Here is a 20,190-nt window from a genome sequence, read left to right as displayed (position 1 = left end):
AGTCAGCTCAACAGCTTTTATATTTGTTCCCTGGAACCATTTTATTTATTTGATGTCTAAATTTATACTCTAGGGGTGCCTGGTGGCTCAGTCGGTTAAGCGTCAGACTCTTGATTGTGGCTCAGGTCGTGATCTCAGGGTCATGAGATTGAGCCCAGCGTTGGGCTCTGCATTGGGCATGGAGCCTGCTTAAGATTCTCTCTCTCCCTCTGCCCCTCCCCCTGCTCACATTCTGTCTCTCTTTCTCTCTCAAAAAAAAAAAAAAATTATACTCTAATGAAAGAAACAATGGAAAGTATTGCTTAAGCACCAAAGTGTAAATGTAGGGTTTGTTTTTCCCCCCAATATTTAACACACATGTAAATAGCTAACACTTATTTTTATAATGGAAGCAGTATTTATCCACTACCAAATTCATGAACAATAATAAAATGTACACTTATGAAGTCCTTTATAATTTAAAATGTGCTTTCTCATGAACACTGAGATAATCAACACAACAGCCCTGTGAGATAAGTTTTCCCCATTTTATAGATGAGAAAACTGAGGCTCAGAGAGATGTTTCACAGCTACTGAGTGGTGGATCCAGACCTTAAGGACCAAGTCCAATGAACCCCACGCTAGTGTTCTTTCCCATTTCTTTCTAACTCAGGGATTAAAAGAGGTGGGGGTAGTAACTGTGGCACAGAGAGATTTTCCTTTATCATTTCTTAACAAATAGATCTGATTAATCAGTAAACCTCTAAATACCAAGATTTTATTTCTTTCCAATAGATGAAAAATTTCTAGACCTACTATGATAATAAGTTGCTCCGCACTTTTTATTTTAATTCAATATACTCCTACTTTTCTCATGTTAAGGAGCAGTCCTGCCTCTGCAGTGGGGATTTGAGAGCACTTTAGTGGTGATACAGTGCTAGGGTCCAGGGCTGAGTATGTGGTGTGAACTAACTCGAGGAAAGGACAAGCCATTTGCCCAGGGTGGCCACCTGCACTTGAAGAGTGAATGTGTTCTGCACTTGGGCTAAGCTATACCTCCCACTGCTACCTTGGAGTCTGGGCCTCCCCACCATTCAGTTGGACTTGGTTTGGAATTGAACTGCTCTCCAAGGAAAGAAGTCTAGCGCTGGCCAAGCTTTCTAAATGCTTCCTGAAGCAAAGCACAGTGGATGGAACCAAAGCCTGTCAAACCCCATTCAGCAAACCCCTCAGAATCTAGAACAACAGTTCCATGTTACCTTCTAATGAGGAAATTAAATAATTTCACACTACTTTATCAACTGCCAGATTTTTTTTTCATCAGGGCTGCAGGATGTTTATAAATCCCTTGAAATTATATGAAATGTGTATATGTGCATCTATATTTATTTCCTGGAACAGAATATCTTTTATCTCAAAAGAGTCTGTAACCATAAACAAAAAGAATATGCTTGATTTCCATGAAAAATTAGTCTTATTTTCAATGATAAGAAGGAGAGCTCTAAAGGTGGTTATTATATGCTTTATGAGCACTGAAGCACAACTCATTCACCTTCAGAAAATAATTTTTCGGAGGTTAAGGAATCACAGGGAGAAGTTAAGGAGCCATTGGATTTTAATATTAAAAGTAGCTATGACCACGATTGGATTTGCTAAAATGGGAAGAAGGAAGGGAGCAAAGCTTATTATTTAATGATTTAATTAAATATTAGTAATCAACTGTGATGACAAGTGGTGACATTGACCTTTCTTTTTATATATGCAGGTGCTGATATTATAAAAAATGATGGAATTTACTCGAGATATTTTTTCTCCTTTGCTGTAAATGGCAGATATAGCTTGAAAGTGCATGTCAGTCACTCCCCCAGCATAAGCGGCCTAGCCTACTCTATTCCAGGGAGTCGTGCTATGTATGTACCAGGTTATATAGCGAATGGTAAGAATCATGAGCACTGTTATGTAACATCATTTAACATATATATCACTGGTCTGTGTGTGTGTGTGAGAGAGAGAGAGAAGAGTAAGAGAGAGATAGAATTTCAAAACCCTTTATGCTTAAGTCAATGTATAATTTGTGCTATCTCTTCAATCCTCAGTGGTTCAAGGTAGTCAATCAGGAAGGCAATAGATAATGCCCACAGATATTCCACGGATATTTGTTCATTTTAGTCATTATTTTGAACTCTTTCTTGTGGCTGTTTCATCAGAATTACTAACAGTTAAAGAGATTTGTTGAGTTTTTTCTCATTTATAGCTCCTGTATTTCCTCTATAGAGGGTTAGGCAAGAAAAACAGGCAAAAGTAGTTAGCAGTTGAAAGAAGGAAGCAAACAGCCCAAACAATCCACACAAAAAATGAGTTCCTGAATAAATATGAGTTTGGATGTTACAGACAACTGAGTGATTCCTGAAGATGTCCTGTCTTCCTTCAAGAGAAAAGCACCAAATAAATAGAAGATACGCGTCTTTTCGTAACACCATTATTATCGTTCCCAAAGGGAAGCAGTGGTTAAAGTGTAACAGAAAACAAAAATATGCTATAATCATTTTAAACAATCTCAAAAAACATTTCTAAACATTATTTCCAAAACTGCAGAATCTTTATGAATACTTTTCATGAACTTTAGCAGCTATAATTAATCATAACTGTTTCATAACATGATTCTATATTTTTGGTCTTTATGTACTTTTAAGTAGAAAATAATCAAGATGTTCCACTGAATTTGCGTCTCCTGATAATTTTAGCTTTTCCTAAAACATAATTTACTCTCCTATGTATTTACTCTGGGTTACTTCAAAACCAGTGTAAATCAAATTGCAAGGTAACACAGTTTTATTGCATAGATATGATTTCACATCCAGCTATAACAGTTATAAATAAATATTCCTTCTTTCATTTATACCTCAAACATTTTTGAAGGCTTACTAGGTGACAGGCTTAGTCCTAGGAACTTGGGATAGCAGGTAGAATAAGACTTGATTCCTATTGAGGAACTCGAAGGCTACTGTCTTGTCTAGTATCTTTCTAAAATCCATGAGTTTAAAGGATACACATTATCAGCATCTGGTATACAGTGAGATTAGAAAAGTAATATTCAACTGTCCTTTCATCTGTGTATTTTGTAGAGGCTCTTAGCAGCATAGAAAGAAAAAGCTAGGTTTCCCTAGGCATGTCTACTACATATAACATTCACTTTATCAGCTCACTTTTAGAAGACCACCTTGAGCACACACTTCATTAAATAATGGGAGCTGCTCTATTTTCATGCCACCAAATCCCCAGACACAGCAGTGTCTGCACCCTTCTCCTCTCCAAAGGCCAGTGTCTCTACAGGATCTGCTCTGGATCCCATCCAGAGGCCTTGAGAGCTCACCCTTGCATGGTCCCACTCTACCGACCCCTCTGAGCAGCATTCAAGCATGATTTATCATCCCATATTTTTAAAAAATTCTATTGTTGGTCTCCCTTCAGATACTGTCCACCTCCCTGTCATCGACTTCCTTGACATTAGTCTAAACCTGCTGCCTGCACTTTGACACCTCCAGTTTACGACTCCGTTCGCCACAATCTGACTTCCACCCAAACCCCCCAAAACCGGAATGGCTCTGGCCCTAGTCACCAGTGACCAATTCTGCTATTAAATCCAAAGAATATATGTCAGTCCTCAGCAGTGTCTGAAACAGCTGATTGATTTTGCCTTTGTCATCTCCTGGCTTCTACAATTACCTCTTATGTTCTGGAATCGTTTTTTTGGGGGGGTGGGGTCAGGCTCCTTTTCTGGCTCCTCCTTTTCTATCAAGCCTCTAAGTGTTGGCAATTCTCAGAGCTCAGGCCTAACCTTCTTACTCTACCATCTGAGCCACTCTGCCTGGGTTTGAAACCTCGCTCCTCCATGTACTGCTAGATGTACGACTTTGGGCAAGTTACTTAGTTTCTGTTTGCTTCAGTTGCATCATCTTGAAAAAAGGGGGGGAGGGTTATAACTGTACCTTCCTTATAGCATTCCTAGGAAAATTAAGCAGCTGATACATGTAAGATACTTAAATAAGTACCTGGCAAGTAGTGAGCCAGGCACTCAATAAATGCTATTTATCATTACCGTTGAAATTGTTATTAGGTAACCTCACTAACCCATATGGCTTTAATAATATCTATATGCCTATAACTTCCCAATTCATAAGTTCAAAAATATTAAATCTAGATAAAAACCTCTTTTTTGGTTTTTATGTCTAACTGGCTCCTTGTCATCTTCAATTAAATGTTATAAAGGAATCACAAACCTTGTAACTTACATTTTCAGTCTTCTTCCCTTTAGCCTGCTTCTCCTCCCAAGTTGCTCATTTTAGAAACCTGGGAGCTGTTTCTTCTTCTTTTCTCTTTTTTTCTTCCTACCAACTTTCCTTTACCGTTCCATACTCAAACCTGTCACCAGCTTTTATTGATTTTATCTCCCAATCACATCTCAAACCGCCTACTTCGGCCCTCCTCCCCACTGCTGTCACCCAGCCCACCCTGCCATGTCCCCGTGTGGACTGTTGCAGTGACTGTCTTCATGGCCCACTGCTTGCTGTGCTAGGACCCATTCTTTAATGAGAGCAGCCACAGTGACCTGTGAGGAAGTACACGTGATCATGTCACTGCCCTGCTTCCCCACAGCTCATAAGATTAAACTCTAAAATCATTAGAGTGGCCTGCAAGGCCCTCTAGGAGCTTCTCTCTCTGATCTTATCTCCAACTATTCTCGTCCTTGGTTTAATTAAATTTTTCTAATTTGCAGGGCTCTTTAGGACCTCAGAGTTTACACAACCTGTTCCCTCTGCCTGAGATATTATTACCTCCACTCTGCCTGGCTGACTTCTACTCACCCTTTAGGATGCCTTTAAACATTATTTCCTTGATACCACTACAAATTATGTATCTGTGTTATTTTTCTTCACAGCACCCTGCCCTTTTTCCTTCTTATGTTTATCATGACTTATAAATATAGTTTTATTGGTATGACTATAAATCCCAAGAGGAATACTCTTTTATCTGTGATTACTGCCTTCAAAATATTTATTTAGTGAAAGGATGGATGAATGAATGAATGAACGAACAAACAAATGAATGAATTGTGGAATAAACAAACTCAGTTATTCTAAAGATGTAGTAAAGAAAAAAAGGTTTTATAATGTCTCCCCAGAGTCTCTCAAAAACAAGCTACTCAGAAGATTGTCATTTGTGGTTTTGGCCGTTCTTTTCTTGGTCACAGGCAACATTCAGATGAATGCCCCAAGAAAATCCGCGGGCAGGAGTGAGGAGGAGCCAAAGTGGGGCTTTAGCCGAGTAAGTTCAGGAGGCTCCTTTTCCGTGCTAGGAGTTCCAGCCGGCCCCCATCCTGACGTGTTTCCACCATGCAAGATTACTGACCTGCATGCTGTCAAAGTGGAAGAGGAGGTGACTCTATTTTGGACAGCACCTGGAGAAGACTATGATCAAGGCCATGGTAGGTTTCTTGCTTCACTACCTGTGTTTCTACAAGGTGGCATTTCCAATAATTATGTCAGGGGTTAGCTGGGTAAAAATAGCTTTGGGGGCTTTGAGCTGACAAAGCTGCAGAGGATTGTTATGAAAAGCTTTGAGTTGTTGATGGGGCCTTATATGCTGGAGGTAGAATGGGAGCTTGTCAGCTCCCCCAGAATTGAGAAGGCCCTGGTAAACGAACTGACACTGATCATCTAGAAATCTTGATTGGAAACATAAATACCACATGCAAGAGTAGTCTAGTCTACAGAAGGGTTCTGCATTACAGAGCATGGGCTTCCAAATACTAGAGGTATTTAGTTTTCTGAAGATTAGATAGTGGATAGTGAATTCAAAGATTTACAAGTCAGGGTTAGGGGAATAATTCCCATAAGTCATGCAAAACTTGGTGCATTTTCCACCCCGGCTTGTGGCCATCACTTTCGTTAGGGAGACTAGACCCAGTTTCATTATGTGGGCTTCCTTATCCTTGTGTGGGTGGACACTGATGAAGTTCTTTCTTAACCTTCCCTTTTCTTTTTTTTTTTTTAATTTTTTTATTGTTATGTTAATCACCATATATTACATCATTAGTTTTTGGTGCAGTGTTCCATGATTCATTGTTTGTTCATAACACCCAGTGCTCCATGCAGAACGTGCCCTCCTCAATACCCATCACCAGGCTAACCCATCCCCCTACCCCCCTCCCCTCTAGAACCCTCAGTTTGTTTTTCAGAGTCCATCATCTCTCATGGTTCGTCTCCCCCTCTGACATACTCCCCTTTTCTTCCTCTCCTGTTATCTTCTTCTTTTTCTTTTTTCTTAAAATATGTTGCGTTATTTGTTTCAGAAGTACAGATCTGTGATTCAACAGTCTTGCACAATTCACAGCGCTCACCATAGCACATACCCTCCCCAATGTCTATTACCCAGCCACCCCATCCCTCCCACCCCCAACCACTCCAGTAACACTCAGTTTCTTTCCTGAGATTAAGAATTCCTCATATCAGTGAGGTCATGTGATACATGTCTTTCTCTGATTGACTTATTTCACTCAGCATAACACCCTCCAGTTCCATCCACGTCGTTGCAAATGGCAAGATCTCATTCCTTTTGATGGCTGCATAATATTCCATTGTGTATATATACCACTTCTTCTTTATCCATTCATCTGTCGATGGGCATCTTGGCTCTTTCCACAGTTTGGCTATGGTGGACATTGCTGCTATAAACATTGGGGTACACGTACCCCTTCGGGTCCCTACATTTGTATCTTTGTGGTAAATACCCACTAGTGCAATTGCTGGATCTAACGGTAGCTCTAATTTCAACTGTTTGAGGAACCTCCATACTGTTTTCCAGAGTGGTTGCACCAACTTGCATTCCCACCAACAGTGTAGGAGGGTTCCCCTTTCTCCACATCCCCGCCAACATCTGTCGTTTCCTGACTTGTTAATTTTAGCCATTCTGACTGGTGTGAGGTGGTATCTCACTGAGGTTTTGATTTGGATTTCCCTGATGCCGAGCGATGTTGAGCACTTTTTCATGTGTCTGCTGGCCATTTGGATGTCTTCTTTGGAAAAATGTCTGTTCATGTCTTCTGCCCATTTCTTGATTGGATTATTTGTTCTTTGGGTGTTGAGTTTGATAAGTTCTTTATAGATTTTGGATACTAGCCCTTTATCTGATATGTTATTTGCAAATATCTTCTCCCATTCTGTCGGTTGTTTTTTGGTTTTGTTGACTGTTTTTTTTTGCTGTGCAAAAGCTTTTTATCTTGATGAAATCCCAATAGTTCATTTTTGCCCTTGCTTCCCTTGCCTTTGGCGATGTTTCTAGGAAAATGTTGCTGCGGCTGAGGTCGAAGAGGTTGCTGCCTGTCTTCTCCTCTAGGATTTTGATGGACTCCTGTCTCATATTGAGGTCTTTCAACAATTTGGAGTCTATTTTTGTGTGTGGTGTAAGGAAATGGTCCAGTTTCATTCTTCTGCATGTGGCTGTCCAATTTTCCCAACACCATTTGTTGAAGAAACTGTCTTTTTTTCTATTGGACATTCTTTCCTCATTGTCAAAGATTAGTTGACCATAGAGTTGAGGGTCCATTTCTGGGCTCTCGATTCTGTTCCACTGATCTATGTGCATGTTTTTGTGCCAGTACCATACTGTCTTGATGATGACAGCTTTGTAATAGAGCTGGAAGTCCGGAATTGTGATGCCGCCAGCTTTGCTTTTCTTTTTCAACATTCCTCTGGCTATTCGGGGTCTCTTCTGGTTCCATACAAATTTTAGGATTATTTGTTCCATTTCTTTGAAAAAAGTGGATGGTATTTTGATGGGGATTGCATTGAATGTGTAGATTGCTCTAGGTAGCATTGACATCTTCACAATGTTTGTTCTTCCAATCCATGAGCATGGAACGTTTTTCCATTTCTTTGTGTCTTCCTCAATTTCTTTCCTGAGTATTTTATAGTTTTCTGAGTACAGATCCTTTGCCTCTTTAGTTAGATTTATTCCTAGGTATCTTAGGGTTTTGGGTGCAATTGTAAATGGGATTGACTCCTTAATTTCTCTCTCTTCTGTCTTGTTGTTGGTGTAGAGGAATGCCACTGATTTCTGTGCATTGATTTTATATCCTGCCACGTGACTGAATTCCTGTATGAGTTCTAGCAGTTTTGGGGTGGAGTCTTTTGGGTTTTCCACATAAAGTATCATATCATCTGCAAAGAGTGAGAGTTTGACTTCCTCTTTGCCGATTTGGATGCCTTTGATTTCTTTTTCTTGTCTGATTGCTGTGGCTAGGACTTCTAATACTATGTTGAATAGCAGTGGTGATAGTGGACATCCCTGCCGTGTTCCTGACTTTAGGGGGAAAGCTCTCAGCTTTTCCCCATTTGGAATGATATTCGCTGTAAGTTTTTCATAGATGGCTTTTATGATATTGAGGTATGTACCCTCTATGCCTATACTCTGAAGAGTTTTGATCAAGAAAGGATGCAGTACTTTGTCAAATGCTTTTTCTGCATCTGCTGAGAGGATCATATGATTCTTGTTCTTTCTTTTGTTAATGTATTGTATCACGTTGATTGATTTGCGGATGTTAAACCAACCTTGCAGCCCAGGGATAAATCCCACTTGGTCATAGTGAATAATCCTTTTAATGTACTCTTGGATCCTATTGGCTAGTATTTTGGTGAGAATTTTTGCATCCATGTTCATCAAGGATATTGGTCTGTAATTCTCCTTTTTGATGGGGTCTTTGGTTTTGGGATCAAGGTAATGGTGGCCTCATAAAATGAAATTGGAAGTTTTCCTTCCATTTCTATTTTTTGGAATAGTTTCAGGAGAATAGGTATTAATTCTTCTTGAAATGTTTGGTAGAATTCCCCTGGGAAGCCATCTGGCCCTGGGCTTTTGTTTCTTGGGAGATTTTTGATGACTGCTTCAATTTCCTTAGTGGTTATAGGTCCGTTCAGGTTTTCTATTTCTTCCTGGTTCACATTTGGTAGTTGATACATCGCTAGGAATGCATCCATTTCTTCCAGGTTATCTAATTTGCTGGCATAGAGTTGCTCATAATATGTGCTTATAATTGTTTGTAGGTCTTTGGTGTTGGTTGTGATCTCTCCTCTTTTACTCATGATTTTGTTGATTTGGGTCATTTCTCTTTTCTTTTTGATAAGTCTGGCCAGGGGTTTATCAATCTTGTTAATTCTTTCAAAGAACCAGCTCCTAGTTTCGTTGATCTGTTCTGTTCTTTTGGTTTCTATTTCTTTGGTTTCTGCTCTGATCTTTATTATTTCTCTTCTCCTGCTGGGTTTAGACTTTATTTGCTGTTTTTTCTCTAGCTCCTTTACGTATAGCGTTAGGTTGTATATTTGAGACCTTTCTTGGTTCTTGAGAAAGGCTTGTATTGCTATATACTTTCCTCTTAGGACTGCCTTTGCTGCATCCCAAAGATTTTGAACAGCTGTGTTTTCCTTTTCATTTGTTTCCATGAATTTTTTTAATTCTTCTTTAATTTCCTGGTTGACCCATTCATTCTTTAATAGGATGCTCTCTAGCCTCCATATATTTGAGTTCTTTCCGACTTTCCTCTTGTGATTGAGTTCTAGTTTCAAAGCATTGTGGTCTGAAAATATGCAGGGAATAATCCCAATCTTTTGGTATTGGTGGAGAACTGATTTGTGACCTAGGATGTGATCTATTCTGGAGAATGTTACATGGGCACTAGAGAAGAATGTGTATTCCATTGCTTTGAGATGGAATGTTCTGAATATGTCTGTGAAGTCCATTTGGTCCAGTGTTTCATTTAAAGTCTTTATTTCCTTGTTGATCTTTTGCTTAGATGATCTGTCCATTTCAGCCAGGGGGTTGTTAAAGTCCCCCACTATTATTGTATTTTTGTCAATGTGTTTCTTTGCTTTTGTTATTAATTGCCTTATATACTTGGCTGCTCCCATGTTCGGGGCATAGATATTTACAATTGTTAGATCTTCTTGCTGGATAGACCTTTTAAGTAGGATACAGTGTCCTTCCTCATCTCTTATTACAGTCTTTGTTTTAAAATCTAATTTGTCTGATATAAGGATTGCCACCCCAGCTTTCTTTTGGTGTCCATTAGCATGGTAAATGGTTTTCCACCCCCTCACTTTCAATGTGGGGGTGTCTTTGGGTCTAAAATGAGTCTCTTGCCGACAGCATGTCGATGGGTCTTGTTTTTTAATCCATTCTGATAGCCTGTGTCTTTTGTTTGGGGCATTTAGCCCATTGACATTCAGGGTAACTATTGAAAGATAGGAATTTAGTGCCATTGTATTGCCTGTAAGGTGACTGTTACTGTATATTGTCTGTGTTCCTTTCTGGTCTATGCTGCTTTTAGGCTCTCTCTTTGCTTAGAGGACCCCTTTCATATATTTCTTGTACGGCTGGTTTCGTATTTGCAAATTCCTTTAGTTTTTGTTTGTCCTGGAAACTTTTTATCTCTCCTTCTAATTTCAATGACGGCCTAGCTGGATATAGTATTCTTGGCTGCATATTTTTCTCATTTAGTGCTCTGGATATATCATGCCAGTCCTTTCTGGCCTGCCAGGTCTCTGTGGATAGGTCCTTTGCCAATCTAATGTTTCTACCATTGTAGGTTACAGATCTCTTCTCCCGAGCTGCTTTCAGGATTTTCTCTTTGTCTCTGAGACTCGTAAGTTTTACTATTAGATGTCGGGGTATTGACCTATTTTTATTGATTTTGAGAGGGGTTCTCTGTGCCTCCTGGATTTTGATGCCCGTTTCCTTCCCCACATTAGGGAAGTTCTCTGCTATAATTTGCTCCAATATACCTTCTGCCCCTCTCTCTCTTTCTTCTTCTTCTGGGATCCCAATTATTCTAATGTTGTTTTGTCTTATCGTATCGCTTATCTCTCGAATTCTGCCCTCGTGATCCAGTAGTTGTTTATCTCTCTTTTTCTCAGCTTCTTTATTTTCCATCATTTGGTCTTCTATATCGCTGATTCTCTCTTCTGCCTCATTTATCCTAGCAGTTAGTGCCCCCATTTTTATTGCACCTCATTAATAGCCTTTTTGATTTTGACTTGGTTAAACTTTAGTTCTTTTATTTCTCCAGGAAGGGTTTCTCTAATCACTTCCATGCTTTTTTCAAGCCCAGCTAGTATCTTTAAAATCATGATTCTGAACTCTACGTCCAACATCGTACTAATGTCTGTATTGAGTAGGTCCCTGGCAGATGGTACTACCTCTTGTTCTTTTTGCTGAGATGATTTTTTTCATCTTGTCATTTTGTCCAGAGGAGAATAGATGAATGAGAGAACAAAATGCTAACAGGTTAACAACGTCCCCAGCAAATATACTCTAAACAAATCAGAAAAGACCTGAAACCAGGGGAAAAGAAAGGGAAAGAAAGAAAAAAGAAAGAGAAAAAAAAAAGAAAAAGATAAAAACAAACAAAAACAGAACAAAACAAAGAAAACAGAATATGATCAAATATGATCAGGCTGGTGCATAGATCAGTGCCACACACTAGATTTTGGGTGTATTTTAGTCTGTTAGAAGAAAGTGCCTCCTAAAATTTTAAAGAAAGAAAGACATATATGTACAAAATAAGGGTTGATACAATGAAGGGATGGAAGATGACTGTAAAGATGAAAATTATAAAAAATTTTAAAAAAGGAATTGATAAGAAGGTGTTTGAAAAAAGAAAGAAGAGGATGAAAAAAGAAAGAAAGGAAAAAAAAGGGGGAGAGAATGTGATCAGGCAGGAGACTAGAACAAAGCCATACACTAGAGATTTAGGGTATATTTTTATCTGTTAGAAGAAACTGTATCTCAAAATTTTAAAGAGAGAACAACTTATATATATATATGCCAAAAATAAGGGTAACTACTATGAAGGGATAGAATATGACTCTAAAAATGAAAAATAAAAAAATTCTTTTTAAAAAACGGATTGATAAGAGATGTTGGTTGAAAAAAGGAAAAAGAAAAATTCAAAAAGACAGTTAAAAAAATTAACCTTGAAAGACTAATGAATCATGGGAAAAAAGCCATGAAATCTATGCGCAGTATTCCCCTAGTGCAGGAGTTCTCCTTGATCGGTAAACTTGGTCTTGGCTGGCTGTTCGTGCTGATCTTCTTGGGGAGGGGCCTGTTGCCGTGGTTCCCAAATGTCTTTGCCGGAGGTGGAATTGCGCCGCCCTTCTCGGTCCGGGCTAAGCAATCTGCTCAAGTTTGCTCTCAGGAGCTTTTGTTCCCTGCAAGCTTTCCTACAGCTTTGGAGGAGGAGAGTGAAAATGATGACCTCCCAATCTCCGCCCGGGAGAAGCTGAGAACTCGGGGCCCAGCTCCTCAGTGCGCCCCCAGAGAAAAGCAGCCAGTCACTCCCGCCTCCCCAGTCTCCGGCCGCACTCCGTGCTCACCCGGCCTGTGACCGAGTGTTTCTATCTCTGGCACCCGACCCCGTGTGGAGTCTCCAAACCCAGCAGATCCCTGCGGTGCGCTCCCGCGCCGCTCCTCCCAGGGGAGGAAGGGGAGTCTCCCCGTATCTGCCGCTTGTTGGGTCCCTGCTGGAGGAGCAGTGGCCCGACTGTGCCGCGGATCACAGTTTATGGCCACCCCGAGCTGAGAGCCCGCGCCTTGGCTCCGTCTCTGCAGCCGCTTCCCCGCTCCGATACCCGGGAGCTCTGCTGCACTCAGGCACCCCCGGTCTTTCTGTGACCCCGACGGTCCTGCGACCACACTGTCCCGCGAGGGTTCCACCCCCCGCTTAGCCACTGGAGCGATGTCCCTCCGTGGAGTCGACTTCTCAAAGTTCCGATTTTGTGCTCCGCGGCTCTATCACTTGCCAGAAGCGGCCGACGGAGGCCCCCTCCCCCGCCGTCTATCCTCCCAAATATCGCCTCGGATTCACTTCTCCGCACGTCCTACCTTCCAGAAAGTGGTCGCTTTTCTGTTCAGAGAGTTGTTGCTATTCTTTTCTTCGATCTCCTGTTGAGTTCGTAGGTGTTCAGAATGGTTTGATCCCTATCCAGCTGAATTCCTGAGACCAGACGAAATCCAGGTCTCCTACCCCTCCGCCATCTTGCTCCCTTCTAAAATCTATCCCTTCTTGTCAGAGAAGAAGTGAAATACTTCACACTCTGAATTAAGGATTCTCCTGATTTAAAGATTGGAGATGTGCAATGATTAAAACTCTGGGATGGAGATGTCCTTTGTATAAAGGAAAAAACTGTAACTTACATGTCAGGAAAAAATTATTCCCACTCTGGCTTTAAGTCCAGCTGTTTGACCTTTGGCCAGTTGCTTAGCTTCCATTGGCCTCCGTTTCCTTATATGGAAAATAGGACTACAAATATTTATTTCATAAGGTATCGTAAAGAAATGAAGTGACATATATAAAATCAGAGAGGGAAGAAAAAGTATTCCAAGTTTCCTGGGCTACTGGTTTGTGTTGTTACTGCCTTCTCTAGCTTTTTATTTAAGAGTTAAGGAGCCACAAATTCTCCCATCTGTATTTAAAGGTAAGAGTGGTGCCACCTAGTGGCGCCTAGTGAGAACTGTGTTCTCACTCCCTCAGTGCCTCAGAAGCACCCAGTGTGCTGAAAGAGACAAATGACAGCTCAGGTTCCCATTACTACTGGAAAACTATTCCTTTGAAGAACCCTAGGAATTTCAACTACACTGCTGAAGTATAAGAGTAGAAAGAAAGTATGCAGTGTTAGTGGTTATTAATAGCTTGAAAAGAAGAGATACAACCATATGGGACTTTAGAATTGGTATCACAGACGGCCTTAATCAAGGGAATAGAGACATCTTCATGCAACTTCACTGATGAGAGGAATGATTGAAGTAGATCTGGCTTGTTATAATATCAAAACCATAAACTACAAAAGATAAGTGGAGAGGATGCCTGGATGTGTATTAAGTTGCTGAAATTATTGTTATAACTGATTTGATGACTCAGTAATGGCAAAATTGACCAATTAGTCATGAATAGACCAACTAGCAAATAGGTACCTGTTTAATCCATAAACATGTGCTTTCAGTGCCTATTTTTTCCCCACAAATTATTGTCTAAAAGGCGTTGTCCTCACCTCTATGGCCAGAGTTAAAAATAATGGGGGCATGTCTCTGGCTTTACAATTATTAAAAATGTGACTATTCTTAAGAACCTTGTTAGCAATAAGTGAATATCTCATATATGGACAAGCATATCAGTATTTATCCAGATGGCAGCTCTTTACTATACACAATATCCTAGAAAAGATGACCAATTATGTGGAATAAACAAAATATTATCAGATCACCATTATGTATACAGGCTAGGCATTACGGAAATGGGTTACTTCCTTGGGTTTTCATTAAAATTCTGGGGTAAAATAATTGCTAAAACTGAGTACCAAGCATGTTCTGCATCTCCTTTGTATTTTTTTTTTTTTTTTTTAGAAATTAGGGACACTTGGGTGGCTCAGTCTGTTAAGCGTCCACCTTCGGCTCAGGTCATGATCCCAGGGTCCTGGGATGGAGCCCCGCATCGGGCTCCTTGCTCAGCAGGGAGCCTGCTTCTCCCTCTGCCTGCACTCCCCCTGTTTGTGCTCTCTCTCTCTTTCTCTGTCTCTCTGACAAATAAATAAATAAAATATTTTTAAAAAGAAATTAAAGTGAAAATATATTTACTAAGCTACCATTAATGCCCAGCACAGCACTAAACATTATATAAGCATAATTTAAGATGGTCATTGCACTCCAAGAATTTATAATTGCATACTGAGTAAAAAAGGCATAAAATGGTCAAAACCCACAGTTTAACACAATGCCATTCGTATGGTTTGGAAGCCACAGAAATTAAAAGGGTGTAGAGATCAGTGTGTGTGGGAGCAGAGAAGTCAGGTTCTTACAGCAGGGGCCTGGGCAGAGCCTTTGGAGGGGGGCCAGACTCCAAAAAGCACCAATATTGTACCTCCTTCCCTGCACTGACTACCTTCCTCACGTGCCGAACAGCCTGACTTTCACACTCTTCCTCTGACATCGTTTCATCATGTTCTTATACAACCATTGTGACAACTTACTATCTTTAAAAGTTGTTGAAAATGTGCTGCTTCTGAAGAAGCTGTTCAGTGACAGCAACTGTTCTTCTCATGACCCCCTCCTCTAACCCTCAGTTATACTATAAAGCTGGAAGAACACTGTTTTAAATAATCAATTGCCTTTTTGATAAATTTTAAAGAGAAAAAAATGACCCTTTTTTGTAACCCATATAGTCACCATTTCTAGTCTTCTTCCTTCCTGTAGTTCTGAATTTTTATCTATCATCATTTACCTTGTATTTCAGGTCTTCAGGTGAAATTCTCTCAGGATTCAATTATGTGAAAATGTGTTCATTTCACCCTAAGTTTTAAAGTACATTTTCACTAGATATAAAATTCCAGGGCAATAGATTTTTCTTTCAGTATTTTAAATATGTTATTTCATTATATTATGGTCCCAATTTTTTTTCTGATGAGAAGTCAGCTATCATTCTTACTATTATTCTCCTAAGTATAGAGTGTCTTTCTTTCCCTTTGGCTGATTTAAATTGTTTTATCTTTGGTGTTCAACAAATTGACCGTGATGTGCCTAAGAGTGGTTTTCCTGATACATATTCTGTTTGTGGATTGCTGAGTTTCCTGGATCTGTATTCTTTTTTACCAGACTTGGAATATTTCCAGCTAATATGTCTTCAAAAAATTTCTATTCTGTTCTTTTTCTTCTTTTCTTCCTGGCTAATATTGATATGATATGATATGATTATATTACATATTACATTATACATTATATTATACCCACATACACTAAATGGATATGTCAGTATATCAGAAAGATCACTGAAATTCTGTTCAATTTTTCTCTTTTGTCCTGAGTGCTACAGTTTGATTTTTATGGACTTGTCTTCAAGCTTATTGTTTTTTTCTTCTGTTGTGTCCAATCTGCTATTAATCTTCTCAAATGAATTTTTTATTCTGTTTTTTTGCAATTCTAGAATTTTTATTTTCTTCTTTTTTTAAGTTTCCATGTCTCTCCTCAAATTCCCATCTCTTCATTCACTATATACAACTTATCCTGTTGACTTTTAACATATGCATTGTGGTTATTTTATTTTATTTTTTTAAGATTTTATTTACTTATTTGACAGAGAAAGAGAGAGAGAGAGCACAAACAGCTGGAGCGATAAGCAGAGAGAGAGGGAGAAGCAGTCTCCCTGCCTGATGTGGGGCTTAATCCCAGGACCCTGGGATCATGACCTCAGCTGAAGGCAGACACTTAATCAACTGTGCTACTCAGGCACTCCTCATCATGGTTATTTTAAAGTCTTTGGCTATTAATTTCAAATCTCAGTCATTTGTGACTCATTTTATTTCCTGATATTTTTCTTGACTATATATTACATTTTCTACTTCTCTGCATGTCTAGGGATTTTTTTTTAATTGTATATTGGGCATGTGGTAGTAAATTATAGACTCTGTTATATTCTTCTGAAGAGTTTTGAAAACTTTTCTTTCTTTTTCTTTTTCCTTTCCTTTTCTTTCTTTTCTTTTCTTTCTTTCCTTTCTTTCTTTTTCTTTTTTTCTTTCTTTCTTTCTTTTCTTTCCTTCCTTCCTTCTTTCTTTTCCCTTGAGAGAGAGAGAGAGAGAGAGAGAGAGAGCACATGAGAGTGGGGGGAGGGGCAGAGGGAGAAACAGGCTCCCCGCTGAGCAGATAGCCCAACGAGGGACTTGATCCAAGGACCCTGAGATCATGACCTGACCCAAAGGCAGATGCTCAACTGACTGAGGTAACCAGGCACCCCCAGAGTTTTGAAATTTTTTTTAATACATAGCTTGGTTCACCTTGAATTTGAGGGGGCTTGGTTTTACTTTTGACTAGGGTTCGTCTATTTCAGTTTTGCTCTTAATCCAGGGCACATCCCTTAATTCTGAAACCCAATCTTTATTCTTAAAGCAAGGCTCTTTCAGTGTTTTAGTGGCTACCTTCAGATATTTACCATGATCCTCTAACTTGACAAGACTCACACTCCAAACTCTATACCCTTGGTGAGCATTAGCATAAAACTCTGCTCAGTTTTTCAGGCTTCTAGTTGCTGTTTGTCCCTTAAGCTCTTAATGTTTCACCCATACATGAATAATTGGAAGTCTTCCAGTGGTTTGAAAAAAGTTAATGCATAGATTTGGGGCTGGTCCTTCTTTGGCTCCCTCAACTTTTAGCTACTCGGGCAATCCCATACTCAGTCTTCTGATTTCTCAGATCCAGAAGGTAGCTGGCTTTCCATTCCAGCTATCATATCTGTACAGGAGAGGGAAGTGCTTTAAGAGGAAAAGCTAGGGGTGCCTGCGTGGCTCAGTCATTAAGCATCTGCCTTCGGCTCAGGTCATGGTCCCAGGGTCCTGTGATCGAGCCCTACATCGGGTTCCCTGCTCAGTGGGAAGCCTGCTTCTCCCTCTCCCACTCCCCCTGCTTGTGTTCCCTCTCTCACTGTGTCTCTCTCTGTCAAATAAATAAATAAAATCTTTTTAAAAAAGTAAGAGGAAAAGCTGTACAAACATGAATCATTCCTACTCTGATTTCCTTCTTTTAAGGATTGTAATGCCTCTGGTTTCTGCCTATTTTTATCTGAATCCAGTGCTTCAATAGCTTTGTGGGTTTTTTGTTGTTTTGTTTTTTGCTTTCTTCAGAGTTCATACATGTTATCTTCTGGAGAGTTAGTCTAAGCCATGTAGCCATTACCAGAACTCAGAACTAAACTTTTACCTTTGACTTAAGTAACACATATTTTTGTCACTTAACATTTATGCTTATGTCTTACCTAAGAGGATATTTTCCATGTAAAAGTTTTTCATTTTATGTACTTAATTTTTTTGTTTATAGCTTCTGAATTTTGAGTCTTAATTAGAAGGGCCTTTCCTACTTCAAGGCTATACTGGAATTTATCTATTGTTTCCTACTAAGTACTTAATATTTTAATTTTTTACATCAAACTTTTTGATCATTGTGGAGTTTATCTTGAAAAAAATGTTTGTGATATGGATCCAGTTTTATTTTTTACATCATTTTATCCAATTGTCACATCATTTATCAAGAAATTTGTATTTTCCCCCATTAATTTGAATTCTACTTCTATCATATACCAAATTCCTGGATGTATTGTGACCTGTTTTTAGGTATTAATTTATTCATGCAGCAGTACTGCAATTTTTAGTTATAGAAGCATTACAGTGTTTTTATATCTGATAGGTTTAGTCCTTCCACATTGCTATTTTTTAGTCTTTATATGGCCAAGCTTGATTATTTATTTTCCATTTAAGCTTTCCAGTAAGCTTGTTAAAATAGAAACTAGAGGCACTTTTAATAGAATCATGTAAAATTTATAAAATAACTTAGGGAAAAATGACATCTTTATTATGCTGAATCTTCCTATTCAAAAAACAGTAAGTTTTTCCTCTTGTCCAGGTTTCAATATGAGTTCTTATATAGTGTTTTAAAGTTTTGATCATATGCAATTTTTTGTTATGTTTATTTCTAGGTATTTTGACTTTTTGTTGCTATTCTCATTGGTCATTTCTAATAAACTAGAAAACCTCCCCAAGGGACTTAACCTTTCCATTTGTATTTTTTAATTTCAGCTAACAGCTATGAAATAAGAATCAGTAAAAGTTTACAGAATATTCAAGATGACTTTAACAATGCCATTTTAGTGAATACATCAAAGCTAAATCCTCAGCAAGCTGGTACCAAGGAGGTATTTACATTCTCACCAAAGCTTTTCACAAATGGACCTGACCACCAACCTGATGGAGAGACACAAGAAAGCCACAGAATTTATGTGGCAATACGAGCAATAGATAGGAACTCCTTAAAGTCTGCTGTATCTAACATTGCCCAAGCATCTCTGTTTATTCCCCCAAATTCTGTTCCTATACTTGTCAGAGACAATCTTATATTGAAAGGAGTTTTGACAGCAGTGGGTTTGATAGGAATCATTTGCCTCACTATAGTTGTAACACACTGTATTTTAAACAGGAAAAAGAGAGCAGACAAGAAAAAGAATGGAACAAAATTAATATGAGCAAATGTACAGGGTACCTTCCTACTTAGATATAAGATCCATGGCCTTTACACTTTACAAAAACATACCAATAAAGTCAAATTAACATCAGAACTATTAAAAATGCTTTTGAGTTTTTGTATAATACAGATCAGATTTTTACATGGTACACAGACAAAAAAATCTTTTATAATACTCATTTTTGGAAGGAAGTTAGGAAACCCTTAAGCTTTGGTTATGGACAAAATAATAAAAATTATTCTCCAAGATAATTTCTTTAAAAGCAAAGCAAGGGCAAGGTTGAACCAGAGTCAAGAAAAGCTTGTTTTATTGTAGAGGAAAAATAGCCCCAGATAGAGGAAAGGAGGTTGGTATAACTGTCTATATGAATTGATTGTTTAGTTACTTTGATTAATTTTTATTTCCCCTTATGTTTTCAGAATAGGTTGCTTTTTTATGACTAAAGATCAAGCTGCATTTTATATATGAAGCCCCTATTGTAAAGTTCTTCACCTCTTGCCATTTGGTTAACTATACTACAGATCAAATCTCACTACTAGTGCTCAAAGAGATCTTTGTTCACTGTGAGAGTTAGCATTAAAATGTGGGTATTATCCTTGTCCCCTGACATTAGTTTTGTAACAGAGGTCTACTGAATTTATTGCATATGAGATTATATTCTCATCAAAGTAGCTTTCTAAGTTATTGCCTTGGGTGTTATTCAAAAACAATGGTTATAACTCTCATAAGGCTTTAAGTAAAGAACGAAAGACACAGTTCTGAGTTTATTTTAATACATACACAGGCTATATAATTTTATTTGATTTCAACCAAAGAAGAGGCCATGGAGGACCCAGGCAGGAGGGAGAAACTGACCTTTGGAAATGATTAACTGATACTATCTTTTGTTTAAAGAAGATTCTGGGAATCCTTTCTCCATCAAAGGTTATTTACCTATGGGGGTGGGGGATGACTAGAGTGAAGCACAGTTCACAAGGAAATAAAAATCATCTTTCATCTAATTTTACTATCCTTATTTTTTAAAGATTATTCAGCAATAGAATAATTTGCCTTGTATATTAGAGAACTTTAAACTTTATTGGATAAATATAAATAATGTGGGA

General features: G+C 38.8%; 1 protein-coding gene across 2 annotated transcripts in view; it reads left to right on the top strand.

Annotated features, from left to right (window-relative positions):
• LOC114208427 (calcium-activated chloride channel regulator 2) overlaps positions 1 to 19,173 on the top strand; it is a 43,025-nt gene extending 23,852 nt beyond the window's left edge. For both annotated transcript variants that reach the window (XM_028102491.2, XM_028102490.2), the window contains 3 exons: positions 1,745 to 1,915; positions 5,231 to 5,464; positions 18,645 to 19,173. In XM_028102491.2, coding sequence (XP_027958292.1) covers positions 1,745 to 1,915; positions 5,231 to 5,464; positions 18,645 to 19,087 — 848 coding nt within the window. In that variant the 3' untranslated portion in view covers positions 19,088 to 19,173. The remainder of the gene's footprint in view (positions 1 to 1,744; positions 1,916 to 5,230; positions 5,465 to 18,644) is intronic.
• The last annotated feature ends 1,017 nt before the right edge of the window (positions 19,174 to 20,190 follow it).

Source organism: Eumetopias jubatus, unplaced genomic scaffold (assembly GCF_037043125.1).
Source record: "Eumetopias jubatus isolate StellerSeaLion01/CBP00866 unplaced genomic scaffold, mEumJub1_p1.0 scaffold_4, whole genome shotgun sequence".
Taxonomy (NCBI): domain Eukaryota; kingdom Metazoa; phylum Chordata; class Mammalia; order Carnivora; family Otariidae; genus Eumetopias; species Eumetopias jubatus.
The sequence above is the reverse complement of the archived record's forward strand: the minus strand, read 5'-3'. Positions and strand labels throughout refer to the sequence as shown.